General features: G+C 44.9%; 3 protein-coding genes across 11 annotated transcripts; 1 reads left to right on the top strand and 2 right to left on the bottom strand.

The window, feature by feature from the left end:
* Nucleotides 1-54: 54 nt before the first annotated feature.
* Nucleotides 55-2,615, bottom strand: LOC101073806 (epithelial membrane protein 3-like). 2 transcript variants are annotated; one of them, XM_029833096.1, is made up of 6 exons: nucleotides 2,490-2,545; nucleotides 2,166-2,242; nucleotides 1,675-1,762; nucleotides 1,484-1,586; nucleotides 1,275-1,415; nucleotides 818-993 (listed from the first exon to the last, which is right to left on the bottom strand). In XM_029833096.1, exons 3-6 carry the CDS (start codon nucleotides 1,750-1,752, stop codon nucleotides 818-820), a joined length of 498 nt encoding a protein of 165 aa, XP_029688956.1. In that variant the 5' UTR covers nucleotides 1,753-1,762; nucleotides 2,166-2,242; nucleotides 2,490-2,545. The 2 variants fall into 2 exon arrangements, with proteins under 2 accessions (XP_003963182.2, XP_029688956.1); XM_003963133.3 differs by lacking the exon at nucleotides 2,166-2,242 and having other exon boundaries at nucleotides 55-993; nucleotides 2,490-2,615.
* Nucleotides 2,616-3,842: 1,227 nt separating this feature from the next.
* On the top strand, nucleotides 3,843-14,431 carry ccdc30 (coiled-coil domain containing 30). Of its 5 annotated transcripts, none has more exons than XM_011602375.2 (30): nucleotides 3,843-3,949; nucleotides 4,624-4,714; nucleotides 5,213-5,395; nucleotides 5,485-5,605; nucleotides 5,705-5,889; nucleotides 6,086-6,166; nucleotides 6,261-6,332; nucleotides 6,431-6,584; nucleotides 6,873-6,988; nucleotides 7,080-7,180; nucleotides 7,256-7,448; nucleotides 7,541-7,639; nucleotides 7,760-7,891; nucleotides 8,001-8,138; nucleotides 8,641-8,801; nucleotides 9,120-9,369; nucleotides 9,461-9,583; nucleotides 9,683-9,799; nucleotides 10,115-10,273; nucleotides 10,503-10,625; nucleotides 11,187-11,303; nucleotides 11,384-11,593; nucleotides 11,773-11,930; nucleotides 12,014-12,179; nucleotides 12,352-12,431; nucleotides 12,512-12,623; nucleotides 12,710-12,837; nucleotides 13,022-13,133; nucleotides 13,265-13,317; nucleotides 13,392-14,431. In XM_011602375.2, the coding sequence occupies exons 2-30, from the start codon at nucleotides 4,697-4,699 to the stop codon at nucleotides 13,552-13,554; spliced, it is 3,825 nt and encodes a 1,274-aa protein (XP_011600677.2). In that variant the 5' UTR covers nucleotides 3,843-3,949; nucleotides 4,624-4,696; the 3' UTR covers nucleotides 13,555-14,431. The 5 variants fall into 5 exon arrangements, with proteins under 5 accessions (XP_011600677.2, XP_011600675.2, XP_011600676.2 ...); XM_011602373.2 differs by having other exon boundaries at nucleotides 3,876-3,949; nucleotides 4,624-4,832; XM_011602374.2 differs by having other exon boundaries at nucleotides 3,876-3,949; nucleotides 4,624-4,832; nucleotides 7,763-7,891.
* LOC101073435 (zinc finger protein 362) lies at nucleotides 14,394-22,217 on the bottom strand. Of its 4 annotated transcripts, none has more exons than XM_029833094.1 (9): nucleotides 21,840-22,217; nucleotides 20,059-20,122; nucleotides 19,575-19,809; nucleotides 19,369-19,467; nucleotides 18,640-18,958; nucleotides 18,018-18,242; nucleotides 16,758-16,836; nucleotides 16,523-16,681; nucleotides 14,394-16,446 (listed from the first exon to the last, which is right to left on the bottom strand). In XM_029833094.1, the coding sequence occupies exons 2-9, from the start codon at nucleotides 20,119-20,121 to the stop codon at nucleotides 16,330-16,332; spliced, it is 1,296 nt and encodes a 431-aa protein (XP_029688954.1). In that variant the 5' UTR covers nucleotide 20,122; nucleotides 21,840-22,217; the 3' UTR covers nucleotides 14,394-16,329. The 4 variants fall into 4 exon arrangements, with proteins under 4 accessions (XP_029688954.1, XP_003963180.1, XP_029688955.1 ...); XM_003963131.3 differs by having other exon boundaries at nucleotides 19,575-19,836; nucleotides 21,840-22,214; XM_029833095.1 differs by lacking the exon at nucleotides 21,840-22,217 and adding an exon at nucleotides 20,323-21,805.
* Between the last annotated feature and the right edge of the window lie 144 nt (nucleotides 22,218-22,361).

Below are 22,361 nucleotides of genomic sequence, written 5' to 3' on the forward strand. Positions count from 1 at the left end.
ATCACATCAGTAATGATGATAATGTCAGTGACATAAGGAAAAGTAGCATTTTTGCTGCAAATTGGTAGAATGTTTTAGAATTTTTCATTCAAACTTCACAAAACGATGAAATACAGACAACAATTTAAGGTCCTTTTGTAAAGTTTTAACAAATCTTTCTTTCAGACCATCAATCCAACCATATATTTTTCAATGCATGATACTGGTTTGACGAGTGTATGTGGCAACATCTAGTTTAGAGCATGTTTGGAAACTTGTCATTAGAAGTGATTAATGATATAGCTGGTAAGAAATGTTTTAAAAATAATAATTTCAAGTTTGTGTTTGAGGATCGAGTCTGCAGAAACCTGATGTAACAACATTCTAATGCCCATGCAGGTCAGTCCACATCAATATTTACTGTAAATAGTTTACTCCTAAGGGAACAAACCCTATTGATTAGGGCATTATTACAGACATTATCTCTGTATTTTATTTCTAAGAGTATATTTTCAGGAATGTTTCTAAACTCTGAATCCTCAGGCATTGAAACTTGAACAATTACACAGATTTTATTTCTTTGTATGGATTTCAGATCAATAATTTGACTGTACAGATTCTACTCAACAGTATCAATATAAAACAGTTTATTCTAATGTCCTACATCACTGATGAACAAAATGTAATTACATATACAGTCTAAAATGCAATCCAACACTTTCCTACAGAGCTCAGAATTTATTTTTTGTATTCTTTGCAGCAGTGAACAGCAACATAAAATTTGGTGGTTTTGATCATGATCAAATGCCGTTACTGGCACTGTTTTTCTATTTTTCGGTCATTCTTTTTTACGCAAATGGATGTAGATGACCCCGCTGCAAAGCAGCAAGGGGACGCACACCCAGGCCAGGATGAAGCAGTAACCAAAGCGTCCTGATAACAGTTCTCTGGAGTCCTGGAGGATTTCTTTATGGTGCAGCGTGTAGATGAGAGACGCAGAAAACACAGTCAAGCCTTTAAAGGAAAAGAGATCGTTTCCAGGTTAGAGAATTTGCACCAATTTGACGGTTGTAATGGAGGCTAAACTGTAACCAGGTGTAGGAAAGTCTAGTATTTAGTTTTGCCACTTTTAATGAAAAAATGTCACAGTGTTGCATCAAAATGTTCTCTACTAACATTGTGAACTCCTCAGTTTTGCTGTTCCTCAGCAATTCAGACTGAAAACAGCAACTTATTTTGAGATGCTTTCTTTTTTTCACAGGGTTTAGCGGCACATTGTTAAACTCAGCTGATACCTGCGAAGACTTGACACAGTCCAGTGAAGTAGAAGAGTCCTCCCTTGGACATGGTGAAGAGCTGGCCCAGGAACACCAAAAAGGAGACCGAGGAGAAGACCACTGAGAGGACCATCAGCACCTGCACCGCCTGAAGCCACTCTACAGAAAAGAAATCCCCTGATTTCAGGTGCCACCCGCTGCATTTTATGGAGTTCTTCTTTCTTTACCAGTTTCTTTGGAGGACGCACACAACCAAATTCCTGTGGCGTTGTCAAACCGGCAGTTGTACCACAGGTCCGAGTTCTCCAGTCCGCCCCACTCCCACCAGGACTGGAAAGAGAAATGAGACACAAAGCACAGGACAGCTGACACGCTCCGTCTCCACACGGACATGGCCTGTCAACCCCCCCATCACTACCTTCTCCATGGTGGCTATGAACAACATCGCCAGGGTAAGCAGATGCAGCAGGATCACAAAAATGAGCAGGTAGGCCATTTCCAATTTTCTGCAAAAAAAGAGAAACAAAAACATAAATATTCTCAGAAAAAAGGTCCATTTGTTTGTATACGGTGTTTCTGTTTTGTCACAAAACACAACACTGGAAATGTGAATGACAGAACACAGTGTTCTCTGTGCTGGAGGTAGAGAAACACCCCTTTTTTCTTCCACCTTCTTTAGGCCGGAATGTGTTGACCATGACACGACAACCCTGCTAAATATTGACCCGGTTAAACCCTCTGACCATCTGAAGAGATGTTTCACATCGGAGACGGAAAAGAAAACTGCACACAGTTCATGGCCAAATCCACCTTAATCCAAGGAAAAGGTGGCGATTTTTGGGTGGAGCTGGAGGGGATGTTCAGTCAGAAATAAAAATGAGGGAAACACGAGGATAAATGTGCCTGTACCCTGTCGATGTTTATCAGGAGTCTTGGAGGGTGGAGTCACGATTACCGTCAAATTATGTCATTATCCCAGAATCCATCTATCACATCAACATCAAAGTTTCAAAACACTGTAAGTCTTTTATTGATTTCTTTTTTAAAGGAACAGAAAGTGGAAATATTATACAGTCAGCCTTGATTAATGCTGGAACAGCAATGAACATTCATGCTGTATTTGTCTTTTTTTTTAGAAACAACATGATGGGACATCATTAAACCTATTTTTGTCTAATAACTTGTCTAATAATTCACACTTTTATATAATGAGCTAAGTAAATGTGTACTTACTTCAAATGTTGCTGGTGAATCAGAAGCAGATCTCAGTAGCAGCTTCACTGGTGTTCAACTTCGTGCCCCTCTTGGTGGTCCCCTCGTTTACCACACCTCTTTTTCCAGGGTGAACGCCCATTTCCTCTGCGCAGAACAGAGGCCCCTTTAACTCTGCCTCCTAGTCCCTCAACACAACATCTCCATCCTGAAAGGCCCCTCATGAGACCCTCCCAGGGGTGGTGGAGGCACAGGAACCCGCGTGAAAAGGGCTGCTAAATTTCACTTTGCATCGTGGGTGTTGCACCATATCATATCTGAGCTCGGCCTGATGAAATAAATAATGGAGTGGCTGCATCAGAAAACTATTTAGAGTGCACATGATACATTCATGTGCTCTGGTTGCTCACAGCATCAGGGTGGGCTGTGCAAACAAGTTTTAGTTCACTGAGGGTCAACCGAGGCAACAACAACTTCAAGTAGAAAGCATGCTTCCAAGAACACACATTCTTTCTTTTTTTTTCTGGGAAAATTGGGTTTATTTATGCAGCATCGCCGCTTCATGAATTATGAATATTTTTAAAAAGCTCCAAGTTTTGGTTGCGTCTAGTGGTGATGAGAGACACTGCATGAATAAAACACCGCCCACCTGCCGGGATGTTCATTTTCAAACATTCTCGTCTTGCAGTCAATAAATGTGTTATTAAGACTATGCTATTAAACTAAAGCTGAAACAGTAAAGGAAATGAGGCCATTGCAGTAAAGGTGTAACTCTGTTTGAGCCTTGGAGGGTAGGGAGCTGATAAGCATGGTGACGCACACTGGACCAGTCCAGCACATGAATAACAAGCGGACAGTGAAAGTGTTGCCAGAGGAAAAGCTTGAAAGTGGCTTTAACACTAAATATAACGACAATGGTAATATATGAACTGGTATATATATGTGTGCCGTTTTCACATCATTTGAATGGAGACTGATTTCAGTCTAGCACCATCAGTCTTGTGTCCACTAGGAGACATTTTTCATATTGAATGCACCAGTTGTTATTACAATATTCAGTCCAGCATTTATACTAACACTTCAGATGTTTTCTTTCTTTAGCATTTCATTTATTATTTCCCCTATTTATCACAAACAGGTGGAACAGACCAATAAGCTGTTCACTTAATATGACAACGTGTCTGTAATACACAACGCACATATACAACATTTTGCCAGGTTGATTTAGTTATTCACGTCATATTGAAGTGTAAAATTCTGGTTCTCGTTATCATTTTTGCTTTGTCTACATTTGTCACTGTTTTTTTTTAAATAGTTCAATTACATTGTGCCTGCATAACGCGTTTTTATTGTGTGTTTTTTTTTAACCGGCATCTCGTAAATGGTACGGTCCGTTGCCAAGGAGCTTGAAGAAGCCAAGTCCGCTACGCTCCACTTGCTAGCTAACCCGGGGTTTCTTGTTCCTTCTTCTCTTTTGAAGGGTAAGAAGAACGCCAGTCACTCGCTGCATATTTACTTTAATCCCTCGAAATAACTGAACATCAAAACAGGGAACATTATCCGTGGCTGTCGGGCAATTACAGGAAAAAGCTATCGCTAACGTTAGCGAGTTAGCATTAGCCGAACTTAATGTATAAGTTTTTACCAACTTTGGAAAGTAATTCGTGTTGCTGGTAGTCATTACGCCAATGCTCCCAAGTGTGTTAGAAGGCTGGTCAATAAATCATGAATACCATGTCCAACAGTATCTATGTGAGTGATGTGGATGCTGTGGCCAGGAGGAATGCAAGCGGCTGGTGTCCTAAAAAAGCCCGAGTCGCTCCTCCTCGTCAGACATTTTGGGACGAGGACTTAGCAGAAAAACTCGGGTTTTTAAAACCGTACAAACCCTTTACAAACTATTGCTTCACATCGAAGATAAATCACCAGAATCACTGGAGAGATTATTGTGCGTATTCTCCGTTTTACGATTCCCATTTGAAAGCACGCGTCTTTTTCCAGTGATGGCAGAATTAGTTATGTTCCTCTGACAAGGCATTCAAATTTTCATGATAATGCAGTTTGCACGTCTGCATAGCAAGCTTAGTTTTGCATGGTGACTATGTTTTTTGCACATCCTAACAGGGCCTGACAGTATCATTTCTTTTTTTTACAGGGGAAGAATGGACAAGAGGCATTTCAATGGATGACTGCAACAGCAGAGACATAAGTTTGATGATAGTTCCACAATGCATCTACTAATCAATGTATGTTACCTTGCAACGTGTCCTGGAACTACAGGAGCAGTGTTGTTTAGGTTTTGTGCTTTCACCAGTGTGGAAATTCTGTAGTCCATCATTTATCTCGGCAATGGATCATAAAAAGGTAGGTTTGATTGCTATTAATACAGTGTATTTTCATGATAGCCAATGCTGGCAAGAGCAATCACCAGTTGGTGTGTTGTTAAATACAGCTGACATGTGAGACGTGATGTGCAGCTTGTGACGGTGCACGTAGTCTGAGTAGTGGAAGCTCTCGCAGTAAATTAAAGGCTTTGTAGTGGGAGCGCTCAAATTACAGGCACCAGAATGTAAAGTATTGAATACAGCAACAGGTGTGTAGTGCTGGCAGGCAGAACTATTTAACATGGGAAATAATTAGCTTATTACCAGGCTGCCCCCCCAAAAAGACCTGATTCAGTTTGAAGGAGTTTCTGGTTCAGTGTCTGCTAGTTATACCATTCACTTTCTTTTCTGGATTCTCAGATGCAGACAGTGCTGGGCCAGATCTCAATGCGCCTTTTGGACAATGGCTTGCCTGCAAAGGCCAGTGTTGAGGAGCAGCTGCTCCACCTGTGGCAGCAGCTGCTCAACACTGAGAACAAGCTTCATTCAACCACAGAGGAGTTGGAAACCCTGCGTGCCCAACAGGCTAAAGAAATGGAGGAGGCGAACACTCGTTCCTTGGAAATTTAACTTAAAACCATCTGGCGAACTTGATGACAGGTCAGTGACATTTTTGTCTTTCCCTGTGTTAGGTGGAGAGCTATGTCGCGCATATTCGTGGGCTTCTGGAGGAACGCGAAGGTCTGACGGCGGAATATGAGAAAGACAATGAGCACTTGCGACAAGAGCTTCATCAGATCAGGCAGCAGCAAGGTCAATTCATTGAGAGTGACTGCATTTACTTCATTTTATCCTGTATTTGCTGATACATCGATCATTTGTTAGATGTTATTTTGGTGTTCTCTCTTACAGAAAGTGAGAGTAAAGAGCTTGAGGAGATGTTGGCTCAGGAGGACCTTGGAGAGATGGGTTTGAACAGCCCTGGTGAGCAGGTTGCCTACTTACTGGTGGAAAGAGCCACGCTACTGGAGAGGCTGGAGGCTGTTGAGATGAGGCTGGAGAGTCGGAGCATTGCAGAGAAGGAGGACGCACAGCTGGTAAAGGGATAACTGACTTCCGTAACTGTAGTGTTACACCTGTGTGATTGCCTCTAAGTGGAAGCAAAGTTATTATAGTTACTGACTAAAAAAAAAATAAAAACAACTCAATTAACATGTCCTATTTTAATTATTGTTTATTGAAGGTAGATGCATAGACCATGTAGGTGTTCTTAACTCAGTTTCTGTGATACAGGAGCCTGTTTGTCACACAAGGATTGAGGAGCTAAGACAAGCGGGAAAGGATGAACACAAAACTGTAGATTACGTGTCAAAGGTGAGAGTTACCTGACAGAGCTGCCTCTATTATTTTTGATTGTTTACCAGGAACAAGTTGGTTGTTGTCAACTGTCTGTTGTCATTCCACGCAGTCATCCTCCCAGAGTCCACTGAAGAAGTTGTTTGGGCTGCGCAAGTCTCGTCAGAGAAAACACATCACCCCTGTAGGGTTCCAGCTCACGCACATCACACTATCTGACTGAATGTGTCACGTGTCATAACCATGCGCTTCATTTCTGGCTGCTCTTGTCTCTCTGATTAGGCCCACAGCGAGATCTCTCTGGAGAAAAATGAGCGCCAGTGGCTGGAACGGGACCTAGAGGAGGCATCTAGAAGGCTCGCAATGGCTCATCAGGACATCCGTAGACTTACTAATGAGCTGGATGCTGCTAAAAACAACAACCTTGAACCAAGTGGTGTGTTACAAAGGTTTATACATGAAATTACACTGAGTTTAAATATCACAACTGTCGCCTCCTTGAACTAAACACAACAGGGCTGATTTCATTATAAATATTATTATACATCGAAACTTTTTAAGATAGAAGAATGATTTCACCATTTGCATTTCTAATTTATAAATAGCATCTTATGGTTGGTTATAGATGATTACATAGGCCCATTCCAAACCTAGCCACGAAATCGGCAAACATTATCATCCAAAATTATCACTAACATTTGATTGTGGTTCCACCTCCTCATAGATCTGATTAAGCTGCAACGTGCCAAAGAGCAAAATGAGAAACTAGATGCTGAGAACAGAGGGCTGAGAGAGAGAATCCACTTGTTAGAAGCTCAGAACAAAAAAATTCTTGTGCAGGTCGGTCTGTCTCTAAATATTTGATGCAAATAGGAAAAAAGAAAAATTATTCTTGGAAGGGCCTAATGGTGTGTGATCCGTGTTTGTCCAGTTAGCAATACATGATGCAGAGCAAGATGCTGCTAAAGAGCAGCAAAAGGACAAAAACATCAGCGGGGACGTCCAACACGAAAATGATACCATTCACAAACGGTAAATATGTTCATCCAACAATAAGGTTCTCTCTAAAAATCTGACAGATGACCTTAACAAGTTCATTTCTGTAAGGTGCCTCGAGGCAATGGAGGATGGGTTTGTGCAGGTGAGGGAGCTGCAGAGGCAACTCCAGAGGCTGCGCAAAGACCAGGGAGAGTTAGAGGAGAGAAATGAGGAACTCGAAGCTCTTCTAGGGGAGGCCCAGAATGCCAGCAAGGAGGACAGGCATCGCCATGAGGCAGAGCTGGAGGGACTCCACAGGCGGGTACGAAGCAGCCCTCAACTCTTCCTCCAAGAATCTGTCGTATTCCCTCATTAATGATTGAGTAATAACATGAAGGGGCTGACATGCTGCAGATCAAAGTCCTGGAGGCAGAGCTGAAAAAGCAGGATGCTCAAGATAAAATGATGACAAACAGAGAAGAAGTCAAACATCCTGAATCTTATTTACAGCTGGTAATACAGGACTTCCATTTTAAAGATCATTGTTTTCCTCTTTGTTTATAGTGTTGAACATATTACACCCTTTCTGTCTGCTCCTTCCTGTAAACGTTCTGTGTCATCACTTATGTAAAGCAGCACCTCAGGGACAGCAGCCAGGAGAGGCTCGCTCTTCTGGAGGCCCGTCTGACAGAGGAACAGGACTGGAGGAAACAGCTGGAGGCAGACCTCAGCGCTGCACAGACTGCTCTTAGGAAAGACAAGGAGGTACGGTACAAAGTGCACTTATCCAGAGTTCTGCCTTACAAAAAATAATTTCACTGCTGTGTCCTTTTGAAGTAAAAAGTAAAGTAATCCATGATTCCGTCCATTAAAGGCTTTGCAGATAGGTGAGCGAGAGCTGAAGAAATTGAGGCTGGAGGTCAAAAGTCTCCAGACAGAATGTCAACAAGGGAAGACACTCATCAAGAGCCTCACCCAAGTAAAGGCTGAGAAAGCTGCTCTGGAGGAAAAGGTTAGTACGTGCTCCAGTTCCACTGCGGCTCTTTTAGCTCTTCTAAACGCAGTCATTTTCAGCATCTTAAATATAAGTTTCAGGTCAGAATTTTGAGCTACAGTTGCTTTATATAGTGATTTTATATCAAGCCTCAGGGCCTTTTTATGCAGGCGAATGTAAAATGTGGCTCCTTAACTTTGTGGCATTTCAAGACTGATCTCACCAGAGTGTTTATATCTCTGACAATGAACAGGATCTTCTGTAATAAACACAAAGAAGACCTACCTTTGTTTTATTATCAAAAATCTTTTTCTGTTATTCAGTGAGCTCTGCCACGCTAACTTTCATAATATCCCATGCTCAGTAACTGGGATTCTGGCTTAGCTTCAGTGGTGTTGAGAGATGTCAGCCCACTGTCCAGCACAAAACAAAGAGGATGGTGTGAAAATAGTGGACTTCATCGTCAGCCTCGTCAGATTTCTCTCTACATCTTTACTTTTCTTGCCTCTCTCCCTGACAGTTAAATGAGCTGCAGAAGTCCCAGAACCAGCTGCAGTCCGAGCAGGGACACAAAAGTCCCGGCAGTAAATCCACATCGGGCAATTCAAAAGACGACAGCCTTGACCAGCAGAGGGACGACAGGGTTTTTGAGGGACTCCAGAAAGCCCACCTCGTTTTGAGGTTACCAGTGAATTGCATGGCCTGAAATAACTGAGCTGGTGTCATTTTTTTTGATTGTTAGACACAGATGTGTGTTGTTCTCTGTAGTACAAAGCTAATTTTGCCAACATGCTAGTGGCATTTTGACCATCAGCGTACCAGGTCTGACAGAAAACTGCATATATGGAAAAATTAACACCAATGAACCCATTTAATTGATGCATTTATTAATTATTTCATTGTTGTATTCATCTTTTATCATGGCCAGTCACCAGAAAGGTCTGTTAAGCTCCAGAGTCGGTCTGTTTTTATTTAAAAGCATGTGTGTCTATCTCACAGGTCTGAGCTGGTTTCTGAAAGGGAGCAGACCGCAGAGCTCCAAGCCAAGCTCAGCTCTTGTCTCCAGGAGAAGCTGACAGCTGAGAGGAAAATAGAGGCCCTAGAGCTGGAGAAGCGTTCTTTCAATGAATATCAAAAGCAATATCAGGAACAAAACTCTGTCAAAGATGAAATTTTCAGTTGTCAAAAGCCAGAACAGCCTCACAAATTAAGCATCATTTCAGAAGACACGAGTCATTACTGTGATCAGGTAAATGGAATTACCCCTCAGTTATAACAAACATTGCACGTGATTACTGTATTATTATGTATGCTTCATAATTTTTATTTTGTGGCTGTAGGTTGCCACTTTGACGGTTAAATTAAAGCACATGGAGACGGAGTTGGTGAAGGAGCAGGAGACAGTGTCTCAGCTAGAGCTGAGCCTGCAGGCTGAGGCCAGTGAAAGCCAAGCGTTAAAGAGGGTACAGTCGCTGCAAGTCAGCTGTCCATTTAAGCCCTGCTGGTCAGTCAATTTTAGCTATAAAGATGAATCTGTGCTCATCTGTAACGTGAACCTGCAGGATCTCCAGAAGTCTCAGAGTCTGCTCGCATCAGCACAGGCAGAGCTGCATCACATTAAGGAGAAGAACGTGGACCTGAAGAGATGCAATGTCCTGCTGGAGCAGGAAACACTCAAGGTTGGATCTAAATACACAAACACACACTTTGAATGTCCTTACTGCTACTGTTCCAACTCTTGGGCCCTGAGAATCATGCGTGAACATCTATTCATAGACAACAAACAGAATAAAATCTGCTTTATGTGTGCTTGACATATTAGAGACACTCTGCTGGGTGTGAGAGAGTTTGTCATCTAGGAATCACTAAACATGCTCCTCCATCTTGTTGAAACGTGGCCATATCCCTCACAAGCTCCTCCATCTGATTTTTTTAGCCTCGCACTGGACTTTTTTCCCTTCATGTCTCCAGCTGTCTTATCTGTGCTAATGCAGGCCGAGTCCAAACTTCACAGTCTCGTTTCCAAGTGTGAACAACAGCAGCAGAACATCAGAGAACTGGAGGTGGAGCTGGCAGACAATTTAACAAAACCCAGCAGTCTTCAGGAAGAGCTGCAGTCCGAGAGGGCCAAGCTGGCTGCTGCTAACAAGAAGGTAACTGCTAACAATAGCAGAATTCCTTTAGGGAACAATGTAGAATCTGATGGAGAATTTCCTGATGGACAATAACATGTTCCGATTGCTTCAATGTTGGTGTGAGCGTCTTAACTAACCTATGTTAACAGGGCTATTGGGTGGCCAGAGTTATTATATACATTAAGGCCGTAATTTTTCCATATTTTCGTCTGAAAAGTATCTCTATAATAGTGTGTTGGATTTGTAGGTTTCACATCTAAAGCAGGAACTGGAGCAAAAGGAGAATAAACTGGTGGAGGAGCAGGAGAAGAATTCTCAGGAAAAATCTGTCCTGCAGGCTCAGGCCAGCGAAGGCCGAGAATATGTTAAGGTTTGTTAGTTCTGTTGATTTGGTTTTGCTTTGATGCCCCTTTATTCCAGATTAAAAAATATCCCCTATTGAATAAATCAACTGAATGAATACATAGAAAAGCATATACTTAGTTGCCTTTGACGTAGCCTTTAAATTAATCTCAGTTGACATTTGTACATATTCAAAATAAGATTTTTTTTTCTGAACTCACTGTGGTGTCCATATAAACGTCAAATCTGTTTGATTTACGTTGCACTTTTTATCTTGCACCCTGAAGTTAAATGACATTGAATATTTTGGTGCAGTGTTTTGAATGAATATTTGGTTGGGAACGAGCTCTCAAGTGGTAAAGTGTGCCATTCTTGCACATTTCACATTTTTATTTTAGGTTTTGTTTGGTTAAAACTATGCACAATATTTAACTTTGTAGAATTTCAGTCTAAAGAATACTGACCTTTGGTGCCGGCGTCGTGTTTGGAACATAATGTATCTAAAACAAGAGATTAGTCGTCCTAAAGAGGAATGACGGTCACAATCAGCGTTACGAGAGGATATTTATACATTTGTGCTCTACTGCAGGAACTCCAGAAGTCTCAGAGTCTGCTGACATCAGCAGAAACAGAGCTGCATCACGTGAAGGAGATGAATGTGGACCTGAAGAGACACAACACCCTGCTGGAGCAGGAAAAGCTCAAGGTCTGCATCCAAACACACATCATCTTCCAGGGTCATCTTTCTTTCACCTGTACGCTAACTTGTTTTTGGTCTTCCCTCAGCTTTCTGCAGAGCTAAAACAGGCCCAGACCAAACTTCACCAGGCTGAGGAGACCATTCACAGTCACCTATCCCAGTGTGAACATCAGCGGCAGAAAATCAGGGAACTGGAGGCGGAGCTGGCGGACAATTCCACAAAACGGAGCCTGATCGGCAGTCTTCAGGTGGAGCTGCAGACAGAGAGGGGACAGCTCACTGCTGCTAACAAGAAGGTAACTGCTAACGGTAGCAGAATAGCTCTACAGGGAACAATGGTTTACTCCAATAAATATTATCTTCTTATAATATCTAGTTCCACCAATGTTATGGTCTTCATTTAAGAATGGTAAAAAATAATTCTATTGCTTTTGATGAAATTCCTCTGAGGTCAAGTTTCTGTATTCTTATGCAGGTGTTTGAGCTGCAGCAGCAGTTAAGCAGGGTTGAACTCCAGCTGCATGAGCAGGAAGTCCTGATCCAGAAGATCAACAATCTGGAGAGGAACAACAGGGACCTGTCTGACACCCTGTCGGTCCTGAGAGAAAAACACCATGAGGAGAAGACCACCAGGTGAACCGGCCCACTCTGTACTGAGCAAATACGCAGCGTACGCTGTAATTACTGACATTCTTCTGTCCATGAACACATTTCAGAACTCTCTTAGAGAAACGTGTGGAGGAGCTGCAGCAGCAGGTCACCACACTGAAGGTGAAGGAGGCCACTCTGACCCAGAACAACGCAGAGGTCAACCAGCTTTTTCAGGAGCTGAACGCCCGTCAGACCGACGTGGAGGCTGAGAGTAGAAGGACCAAAGAGGAGGTTGGGGGCAGCAGCTCTTCACATTTTGAAGGGTTTTGGAGAATTATTTAGTTTCCTTCTTGTCAGCAGGCTTTATGTTTTCAGTCCTGGCTCCTAAATGCACAAATGTGATGTATGATTGTGATATTCACCTGGTGAGTGTGAATAATATGTGGAATCGTGTGTCGAGCAGGTGAAAACCAGCCAGGAGCTCAACCATAAATTGAAGGAGGACCTGCTGCACAGTCGAAGGGAGTACAACCGGATACACAGGTTTCAAACTTCACTTCCAAGAGCTTCCTTTGTTGGACAGCGTAGTTCGTCAGTTCATAGTTTCCTTTGCTGTCATCCAGCAAGTACATGGAAAAGCAGATCCAGGCCAAGACCATGCTGCACCAGACCAAGCAAAAGTTTTTCAAGGAAACGGCGCAGAGGAACAGCGTCATTCAAAAGCTGGAGAAAGAGGTAAAAAAACACGGACGTCACCTTCACCCCACGGCTATGGGAGTACCGGTACTTCAGGACACCGGAAACGGGTTTGTGTTTTTCAGGCGAAACGGTTAATTTGCACATTGGCGGAGGAGAGAGACAAGTTTCTAGAGGAGAGGAGGGAGCTGCTGCAGAAGATAACCAAGCTGGAGGAGGAAGGCGCCAGGACCACGTCCGCTGTCCAGCACAGGTTGGTTTTATGAATCACCCTTGAGATGGTCGCTTACGTTTGATCAGATAAATGGCTTCATGTCTAACTGCTGCTCTCATTTACCGGGATCTCATCATTGTTGCTCAGTAGCAAAGGTCAGCGCGTTCTGGCAATAATTGGACATTTAATCTTGAGTGTGTTTGGATAAATTGTTGCGTTCTAGGGTCAACATGTTGGAAGAGGAAAAAAGACTTCTGCACCACCAAATCCAGATGCTCTCCAGGCAGAACTGTTCCTTAGAGAGTGCCCTGAGGAAGTCAGGCAGCACACTGGAGGTAACTGTTCACACCTTACTGGGACCTGGGGGGTCACCCTTTTCTTCCCAGGAATGCTGGGTGACATGTCCCCTCTGCTGCTGCTGTAAGAACCACGTGTTACTTAAAGAACCTGTCCGTGTTCTCTCCAGAACACCAAGACGAATAACGGCTCCATCGAAGGACTCCTGAGTGCTTCGCTGCGGTAAGAGTCTCTGTCAGCATTCCAAGTCATGTCGCACTCCCCCTCTCTAACGCTCCCGTTGGCGCCTTCACCAGCCTGCCATCTTATGTGGACAACCTGGACAAGTGCCACGTGAAGGTGATCGAGCACGCGGTGATGAACAGCACGCAGCTGTCCGTCTCCACGCTCCAGCGGTCAGAGCAGGGCTACCTCAATCTGACAATGCCATCAGTTCCTCCTGAACCCGGAGACAAGTAGAGGACCCTTAAAGCACGCCAACTTTTGTAGCAGTCTGAGGCATAACCAGAGCCTATTGCAGTGGGAAAAAGGTTGGGATGGGACCTTTGAATAGTTCCTTGTGTCACCTCTAGGTGGCGCTGTCTTGGAGGCCTCTTTTCTGTGTCAGTAATGGAAATATTCCTCCCCGTTTGTTTCCTGTTTCCTGCCCACTCCGTCCTCGCTTTGTTTGCAGCGGACGTTTCACCCTTCAAACCTAATTGTCCTCATTATGTAAAGTTGTAAACGTGTTACATTTCTCTCGATTATAACACCAGACATTATAAATGTCAGGAGGAGGGGAATTTAAACAAGCCTGAGCACTTTATGAAACCACAGTTTATGTTTACATTTTATCAAATTGTAGCAGTGCCGTTTAGTGTGTATACTGCTTTATGAGTGGTACCTTTCCCATAAGTTACTGTAATTGTACGTTTTTTTTTAAAAATTGCGAAACATACCTATGCTATCACCCACAACACTGCCGATTCCACAGCTGCTCCATTTCCGTTGACTTTGTGTGATAAACACTTTTGTGGTTCCTTCTAGATTTGCATGACATCGTTGCTTTCATTCAGTGGCCAAGTTCCCTCTTATGTACGCCTCTGACCATTTTAGGACTGGTTTTGTTCTATTTTTGTATTAACGCTGCCCTTTTTAGCCATGTGCACCCACCTGTGCTTTCTTAGCCACGATGTGTTGACAATCACCTGTTCATTGTGCCTTCTGCTGGGTTGTATAAATGCATAATGCATATTTATATGAGCATTTTTAAAGAACGACACATCTGTTGGGTTATATTACAAAACTGACCCCTTCTGTATTTATAACAGTCTGTTTATTAAACAAGGTAAAGATACAAAGCTTTTTTTTTCTCCTTTTTTTTTTAATCATGACCTTAGTTTACCTTCTCAGTCTTGGTTGTGCATATTTAGTTGTCTAGAAACTTCATATGAAACCACAATGCAAGACAGGGAAAAAAAGTGTAATCAATCTACACGATATCTTTTCATAGAGAACATGGGTTAAACAGTTATAATACAGATTACAGCTCAGGAACTCCATGCGGAAAGAAAACAAAAATAAAAGAATGTATATACGGCTGAATACTGCAAAAAACCATACAGGGTAATGAAACGGGCTGATAAAAACATTTAAGGCTTAAAAGTAAATGTCAGATAAAACATGAATATTAATAACATACGGGTAAACTAAAGATAATTACAGTAAGTTCATACACGAGCCAAACAGAACATGTGGATGAAAACATAAAAGTAGATACTATGAATGAGTAACATGTATTACAGTACAGCAACATGTACATTTTCCCATTATCTCAAAAAAGAGAGAATAAGAGGCAGGGTCTGTTGTTGGCGTTAAATGTCTTTTCAGGCCAGTGGCTTGAGTAATACGTCTTTATTCTTTTGAAAACATACTATATACTGTATATATATATGTTACATTATTATCACGAACGCACCTCCAAGGTAATGTCGAGCTGTAGCACCTCTTAGGTGCCCCGAAGAGACGCGGAGAACCCTATTTGTACCATCCGGAAGTTAAAATTACAGTAAAAATACAGAGAACGCTGTAAAAGATGGTGGAGGAGAGAACGCAACCAGAGCGGCCTGTGTGACCTGTGGTAGTCGATACTGCAGTTAATCCCAAACTGGTAAAGCTTATTCAGGATGGATTTAAACACAAAACAAAAAAAAAAAAAAACCCACTTATCTCGGTCGATGTAGCTGTACAATTCACATTTTGGTCCAATGTTTGGGTTTGAAATTTTTACCGCTGGGTTGAATTTCAGCTGAGCGGAGGTGACACTGATACACGAGCCGGGAGCGAAGCGAGGTTCATGTATATATGGCACTATAGTTAAGGGGGAGGGGGAGGGGGGGGGTGGATCATATGCTATGATCAGAAAGGTGCCGTAAAAGGTTTGCATCAAATATGGAGTCCAAGATTGTGAAAAATTAAAAAACATTCATTTTCCCTTACACGCTTTTAAAACCCCTTAAAGTCGACAACACAGCTGCTTTATACAATCAATAACATTGTCATCTGTAGATTGCCTTTTCTTTAAATTTAGATGACCCTGTAAATTTGAGTACAAAAAAAGAAGAGAACAGAAAAAGACTTTCTTTTTCTTTTTTTTAAACACAGTCAGTTCTCTTAGCTGCCAGGAGTAATGCCCTTTGGCATTCCCATCCTACTAGATTGAAACGATTTAAGCCACACGACCTAAAAGTGCTTTAAGATTATCTTTGGATGTTTCCAGAACACACCCAGCATTTATTTATTCCTCTCTTTTTTTTTTTTTTTGGAAAACCTTCTCATTTTCTATTTTTAGAATAAGGGCAAATATCATCTGGCACGTTTTGGAACCCATTTCATGGAAGAGGCAAAAGAAACGTAAAGTATTTCTCGCGGCCAATGCATCCGGGAGGTTTACACGATGCTCACCAAAGTGCTTATTAAATCTTGACGCAAGACATTCTTCGCTACGCAATCCTTCCGGACGACATCTGGCTGTGCTGTTACATTCACAAAAAAAAAAAAAAAAGAAAAAAAGGAGAAAAAAAAGAAACGCTGTGCTCGGATTTTTTTTTGTTCCTCCACAGACGGGCCTTCGTCGGGGTGGATGGAGGCAGCCAGTTTACTGAATGCTCGTGTCAGCCTTGTGTAGGTGGGTGGCTCCAGGGGCAGGGCCTGGGAATCTGCCCGGGCGGCCAGTTGAAGTGGGGGGGGGGCGACTCAGATGAGGGAGATGCGGATGGGGATGCTGGGGGACTCGGTCCGCTGAGGTGACTGGTGGGTCACTAAGTGCTCCACGACCGTGTGTTTGGACATGTGCTTCATGAGATAAGTCTCCTGCACAATCAGAGGGACGCAGGTTAACGCGAGCGGGAACACCCGTGCATCAGAGGTGTGGCGTGCCTGTACTCACTGAGGTGTAGGCCCGGCCGCACATGCTACAGCTGTACGCCTTGGCGTTCTTGATGGCGTGCGCCGACAGGTGGATCTGCAGCGACGCCGAGTCCGAGTAGGCACGGTAGCAGTTGGGACACTTGTAGGGTTTGTCTTTGTTGTGTTGCCTCTGGTGGGACTGAGGGGGGAAACACAAAGACGTGTGGCCGAGCCGCTCAGGCCTCCGTCCCTCCCCCCTCGACCGGGTCACCTACCTGGAGGTTGGACAGCTGGGTGAAAGCCTTTTCACAGCCGGGGTGGGCGCATTTATACGGCCGGTCGCCCGTGTGGATTCTGTCAGGGAAAGATTGAAACATCTGAAGTTTAGACCCGGTAGGAGAACATTTAGAGCAGCATTTAAGAGCAGGTAAATTATGATGCGATTTCTTTTACGACACGCTGGCAGGACCCATCACCTCGGCCTGAGCTCAAGGCGGTCTGGTACTCCTTCCTGGGACAACGGCACATTATTCTGATTTTTATTTCCTTTTTCCCCTACATTTTTCCAGGCTTGGCTGGAAAGCTAAAGGGACTGTTAGAACTTATTACTGCCGTGTTTCTTTTAACGTGGCCTCCCATACCAGTTTTTCCCTGATCCAACAAACCATTTTAATCTTGGCAGCGTCGCTTCCACACTTCAGCTCTGCTATCGCCGCTGAACTGGTCTGTGCTCACCCTGTTTGCACAACAATGTTTTCGGATGGAAAACCCAACACTTTAGTTCTGTTTGGACTGTCCGTTTCTGCTGGAACGCCTGAAACCGGGGCAATCTGAAAACTCCCTCCAGAAAGGAGCATTTCCAAACGCTGCCCAATCTACGTTCTCCAAAGGTTTCAGCGTTATAGTTCAGGGCTTGCTTGCAACTCCAGCAGGAAAACTGCTGCCCGCCATTATGATCGCTGTTGTTTCGTAAATGTTCACTGTTGGGATCGAGCTCTTCTTATTTGGCAGGTCTGGTTCATCACTGCCAACTACTGGCCAGGCATGTGTACTACAGCGTCTGTGCCTGGAGACGGTCTGCACGGGGAACACTTTTACCATCAATTTGGCCAACGTTGTTGTCCAAACAGGGCGTGACTTGATATTCTCCATCTGTGAGATAGGAGCCTGCTCTGAACCCCCCCCACCTTCCGCTCTATTAGCGTGAACCTGCAGGTTAGCTGGAAGTATGTTTAGTAAAATGATATAGAGATGCTGTTTCACAACCCGTCCAGTCAGCCAGGAGCGGCGACGGCGGCACTTTTCCAGCTCTCATTATTAGCGCCTCTGTTTGCTCTGCTAAGTTCTCGCCAAAACAGCTGCTATGGTTTGCACACTTGAATAAATCACTCGTCATGTTCTAAATTGACTCCACAGTCTTGGTAAATACCCCGGGTCTTCGCAGGCGTTTGCCCAGGCTGTATTCCCGCAAAGAGCCAGAAAGGCCGTTAGCGCACGTTAGCTTGGGGCTTCTCCTCGCCGGCGGCTGGACTGACCTGGTGTGCTGCTGCAGGTGGGACAGCTGCCGGAAGGAGTTCTCGCAGTAGGAGCAGTGGTAGGGCTTGATCCCCAGGTGGATGCGCAGGTGCTGCGACAGGTAGGAGGCGTTGGCGAACGTCTTGGAGCAGTGGGGACACTTGTGCGGTTTGGCCTCTGTGTGGGACTTGGAGTGAATCTGCATCTCTGATTTAGTCAGGAAGGTGAGCGGGCACACTTTGCATCTTTGTGACAGGAGAGAGACATTAAAAAAAGAGACATCAAGGTTGGATTTTCTTATCTTTAAGGAGCAGACTCAATAGGATCCTCGTGGGGTATCCAGCTGTTCGCAGGTCTAAATCCACTGGCTTCTGGTCTATTTACTGTGGAGGTAAACTACCGAGGAGTGTGGCAGCTGGGGAGGGATCACATGACCACACCCGGGACAGAACATGTCGCTCGCTGTCTCATGCTCTCGCTAGGTGCACCCCGACCGGGCGCGAGTGTTGAGTGTTTCCACCTGTACTTTGTAGCGGTCAGTCAGATTATAAGGACCTTTTCTCCATTATCTCTCAGTAAGGGATCAGCACAACAACAAAGGCCTGACAGTGAGAGAGGGAGGGGTTTTGTTTGGTGCCCAACCTGTAGGTTTTGCCCTCTTTGGGTGCAATCGTGATGCAGCCTTGGTCGGCCAGGATCGGGTAGGGAACCACCAACAAGGGGCCAGTGGCGTTTTCTGCTTTGATCTTCTTCCTTCCTCGGGTAGCCTTCGGCGGAGGGCCCAGGAGTCCGGCCAGGCCTCCGGGTTTCATGTGGTCCATACCGGGCCCGCTGGCCAGGCCGGAGATGATGTTGACGGACGGAGCGCCGCCCAGGCGGTTGTGACTGCTGGAGGTTGGCGTGGTTGGGGTCAGAGCCTCTGAGGTGCTGTGGCCCTCAGGTCTGGACGCAGGGGCCAAACCTGTGGAGATCCAGAACTGCTTCAGCACCCAGTACCACAGTTCTGCTGATGCTCATTTACCAACCACAGTTTAGTATTTTCCTATTACTGGATGACGTCCTGGGCAAGTGTAACATTTCGCATTTTCACACGTACATTTGCATTAAGAAAAACGCCGCACCTGCCTGACAGCTACATCTTTGAGTATGTTCCCTCAGCGCTGTTGACACTTCTGGTTTTGGCTCAGCTTGAGTTCATTTGCCTAATGCAAGCCCCAGGAACAGTTTAATATAATGTCCCAACCCTCCAACTAATTATATTAAACAACACTCAAGTATCTGCTGCAGACGTCCAACGTCCCCACAACGTCCACTGGGGTCGTTATCCAGCACCCCCCAAGCTCCCCCCGGACGGCAGAGTGGATCCAGCACCTGAGCGGTGGTTGTTCCGGCCGGGCTGCTCCCCGAGCTGCCTCATGTGCCAGTCCTCCCACAGTCCTTTGGCCTTCACCGCGGACTTGTCGTCCATCTCTGGAAGTCATGATGACGATTTATGAATCAGCGGGGGAACATCGCGCTGTCCGGGAATCGCAGCCGTTTTATGATACCAACAAAAGGGAGCGCGATGGAAGCCGTACCTGAGCCGGAGCTGGAGACGGAGCGAGCGTGCAGAGCAATGTCTGACGGCCCGGAGCCCTGCGGCTGCGGGTGGTGGCCCGGCACCTGCTGCGGCTGGGGCTTTGGCACCGACAGGCCGTGCTGAGCGCCGCCGTCCGAGGACGAGGTGGGCACCAGCAGGGGCTGCTGGGAAGGGGTGGAGGTAGGCGGCAGGTGCAAGGGTCGGATCTTCTCGGCCATCAGCTGCTCCTTGATCTTGTTAATGAGCACCAGGTTATCCAGCTGTAAGGGTTAACGGGTCATGCTCAACAGCAAACAGCCGCCACGTGTGAACGCTGTTCGCGCCGGCAAAAACACAGGGCGTCACAGCAGCAAACGATTAAAAAAAGATAGGGAGTTTTACCGAGATGCTAACGCTGAGCGGCTGAAAGGACATTCACACGTGGAAACAAACTGGCAATTAACGGCTGTAAATGACGAGCAAGTGGGTGTAATTACACTTACCTGGCCAGGCATGGATGGAGGCGGCGGCCAGAAATACGGGTTGTTAAATCGAGGCTCAGCCATCCTGAAATCGACATTTGTCTTAGCCACCGTGAAAACATTTCGCGTTCAACTTGCTGAGCCATAAACGCACCACGCCACAGTATTTTATCACACCTTCAAATATCCCCAACTTGCACCAAGGTGCCAGAACAGACGGAGCCAAAGACACGACCATAGCAGCTCAAACGCTAACTAATTAAAAAAAAGAAAAGATTTTTTTACCTGTGTCTAGCTGCGCTGCTCTTACGATGACTGATTTTTTTCGACAGTAACTCCGCTTCCCTGCCCTAACAACAGAACATTTTCTCTTTTTTTCCTCCAGATATTTGCAATAAAGTTCCCTCCCCCAGAGGAAAAACAGCGTGACATCATAAGACACCAACACTGCCCAATTAGGGGCAATTGGAGAATTTCAATATGCAAACATTTGTTCAAATTTCTAAAGCAAATACCAAGACATTCATTTCAATCTGTCTGGCTGTAATCAGACAGGCGGCTAAATCCACACAGAAAAGTAGACAAACACAGAAGTAAATATCATGTTGACTCTGGGGTTTTAAAACAAAAGATGCATTTTAGAAAGAATATTAAACGATTTTATGTGCATGTGAAACATAACCGTGCTGTGTTTTTCTACTTCTCAGCATCCTGTGGCCTTTAGGTCTGTTGTCAAGGTAACCACTCAAGTAACAAAAAAACCCATTACATATGCAGGAGGACAACGTTCAGCAAAATTGGACAAAAATGTATCAAAAGAGGTGAAATATGTTTAAAATCTGTGGTAATCTCGAAGGGAATGTTATTTTATAAATAAACAGAGGGCCTAATTTGCGGAAGATTTCTGCTTTATTCGTATAATTATATATTTCGCCCATTTACATTCAAATTTCAATGTCCCAAATTATTTTTGGTTTACGTCTGAATGAGACCTTTAACCTCTCTGGTCCTTTTGTCTGCCAGAATTCCTGAAAAATGAGGAGGCTTCGCTTTAAATTTCCAGCCAAACGCTAGAAAAACTTTTCATTCTTTGACTTTTCGTACGTGTCTCCCGGTCTGGAGCCTCTGCGGGGCCCCGCAGACGGAGCCCGGCGACGGATCCAGCCTCCCGGCGCGGCTCAGACATTCTCAGACAGTTTTCTTTAAACATTTCCAGACAAAAGAGAAACAAAAATGGCAGCCTTATTTTTATAAGGCGGGACGCCATATTCTGCAGACCCCCCAAAAAATTAGGAGCAGGCTGCTGTGGCGGCGGGGACGGAGCCGGGGGGCGAGCGGCGGACACAAAGGTGTGTTTATGGCGTCAAAGGCGTGAATGATTGTTTACAGCGGATCGCAGGTTTGAATAGCCCGGCCTTCCCACCTCTAAAAAAAACCCTGACACTTCCTACAACAACCGTGCCCTGAAAAAAAACACACACACACGCGCGTGCACACACGCACAGGCGGACGGGATGCAACCCCGACCCCGAACCGCAGCGATTGCAACAAGCGCCGGCGGGTCGCGACACATTCGGCGCACAAAGCTCGGGCCGCGACCGCACGCAGTGCCATCTTAGCCCAATTTCACTTTCGCAGCGGCTTCCCCCCCCCCCCCAGTCCGACGTTCTGCAACTTTTGGACGAATCAAAGCGCGGCGGATGTATTTTTTTTTTGTTCTTGCGCGCATGCAAGCTGGCGATCCCGACCGGAATTCGAACAAATGCACCGCGGAGAGGACGAGAGGAGACGTGCAGAAATACCTCAGATGTCCCGGGTGCAGATATTGTCCTGCGAGCACAGCTATAATATAAAAGCTAGATGTTCTTGCTGCCTGCCTCTAGTCGGATCAACGCTTCCGGGTCGCTTTGTTCACTTCTGGGTGCTGCTGCATACACGCACGCACGCACGCACGCACGCAAGACTTCGCGCACTCTCAAACACGGACGTTCCGATGATTTAATGTCGCTTTGGAATGTTGTTGTAGACCCCGGCCCTCTTGATCCAACATTTTTGGGCTGCAGACAAAGACGGGTTCTGAAAATGTTGCGTTATTATCAAAAAGCGAAGGGAAAATAATGGCTGGGAAAATATTGAAAAATGGGTTAAAAAGCGACTATGGGGATATTTTCAACACCAGACGCAGCGCAACAGCCTTTCAAACCTTTATAACTGTTTGGTTACAGGTTTTGTTTGGAGAAAATGGCGAAATGATGTGATGGAATGTGGCCGAGTCTTTAATCTCCCACATAAAAAGACGTTTCTTATTAACTTCTTTTGCCCAT

Source organism: Takifugu rubripes, chromosome 3 (assembly GCF_901000725.2).
Source record: "Takifugu rubripes chromosome 3, fTakRub1.2, whole genome shotgun sequence".
In the NCBI taxonomy this organism is placed as follows: Eukaryota; Metazoa; Chordata; class Actinopteri; order Tetraodontiformes; family Tetraodontidae; genus Takifugu; species Takifugu rubripes.

Excerpts from the sequence above, each read along its gene's own strand:
- LOC101073435 (XM_003963131.3), bottom strand. The coding sequence starts at position 20,121 with ATGGCTGAGCCTCGATTTAACAACCCGTATTTCTGGCCGCCGCCTCCA. Across the intron at positions 18,243-18,639 it reads AAAGAGGGCAAAACCTACAG|ATGCAAAGTGTGCCCGCTCA; the intron begins GTTGGGCACCAA and ends CCTGTCACAAAG. Across the intron at positions 16,447-16,522 it reads GCGGCCGGGCCTACACCTCA|GAGACTTATCTCATGAAGCA; the intron begins GTGAGTACAGGC and ends CTGATTGTGCAG.
- LOC101073806 (XM_003963133.3), bottom strand. The coding sequence starts at position 1,752 with ATGGCCTACCTGCTCATTTTTGTGATCCTGCTGCATCTGCTTACCCTG. Across the intron at positions 1,416-1,483 it reads TGCGTCCTCCAAAGAAACTG|AGTGGCTTCAGGCGGTGCAG; the intron begins GTAAAGAAAGAA and ends TCTTTTCTGTAG. Across the intron at positions 994-1,274 it reads ACTGTGTCAAGTCTTCGCAG|GCTTGACTGTGTTTTCTGCG; the intron begins GTATCAGCTGAG and ends TTTCCTTTAAAG.
- ccdc30 (XM_011602373.2), top strand. The coding sequence starts at position 4,713 with ATGTATGTTACCTTGCAACGTGTCCTGGAACTACAGGAGCAGTGTTGT. Across the intron at positions 7,181-7,255 it reads AATGATACCATTCACAAACG|GTGCCTCGAGGCAATGGAGG; the intron begins GTAAATATGTTC and ends CATTTCTGTAAG. Across the intron at positions 13,318-13,391 it reads CTCCTGAGTGCTTCGCTGCG|CCTGCCATCTTATGTGGACA; the intron begins GTAAGAGTCTCT and ends CGCCTTCACCAG.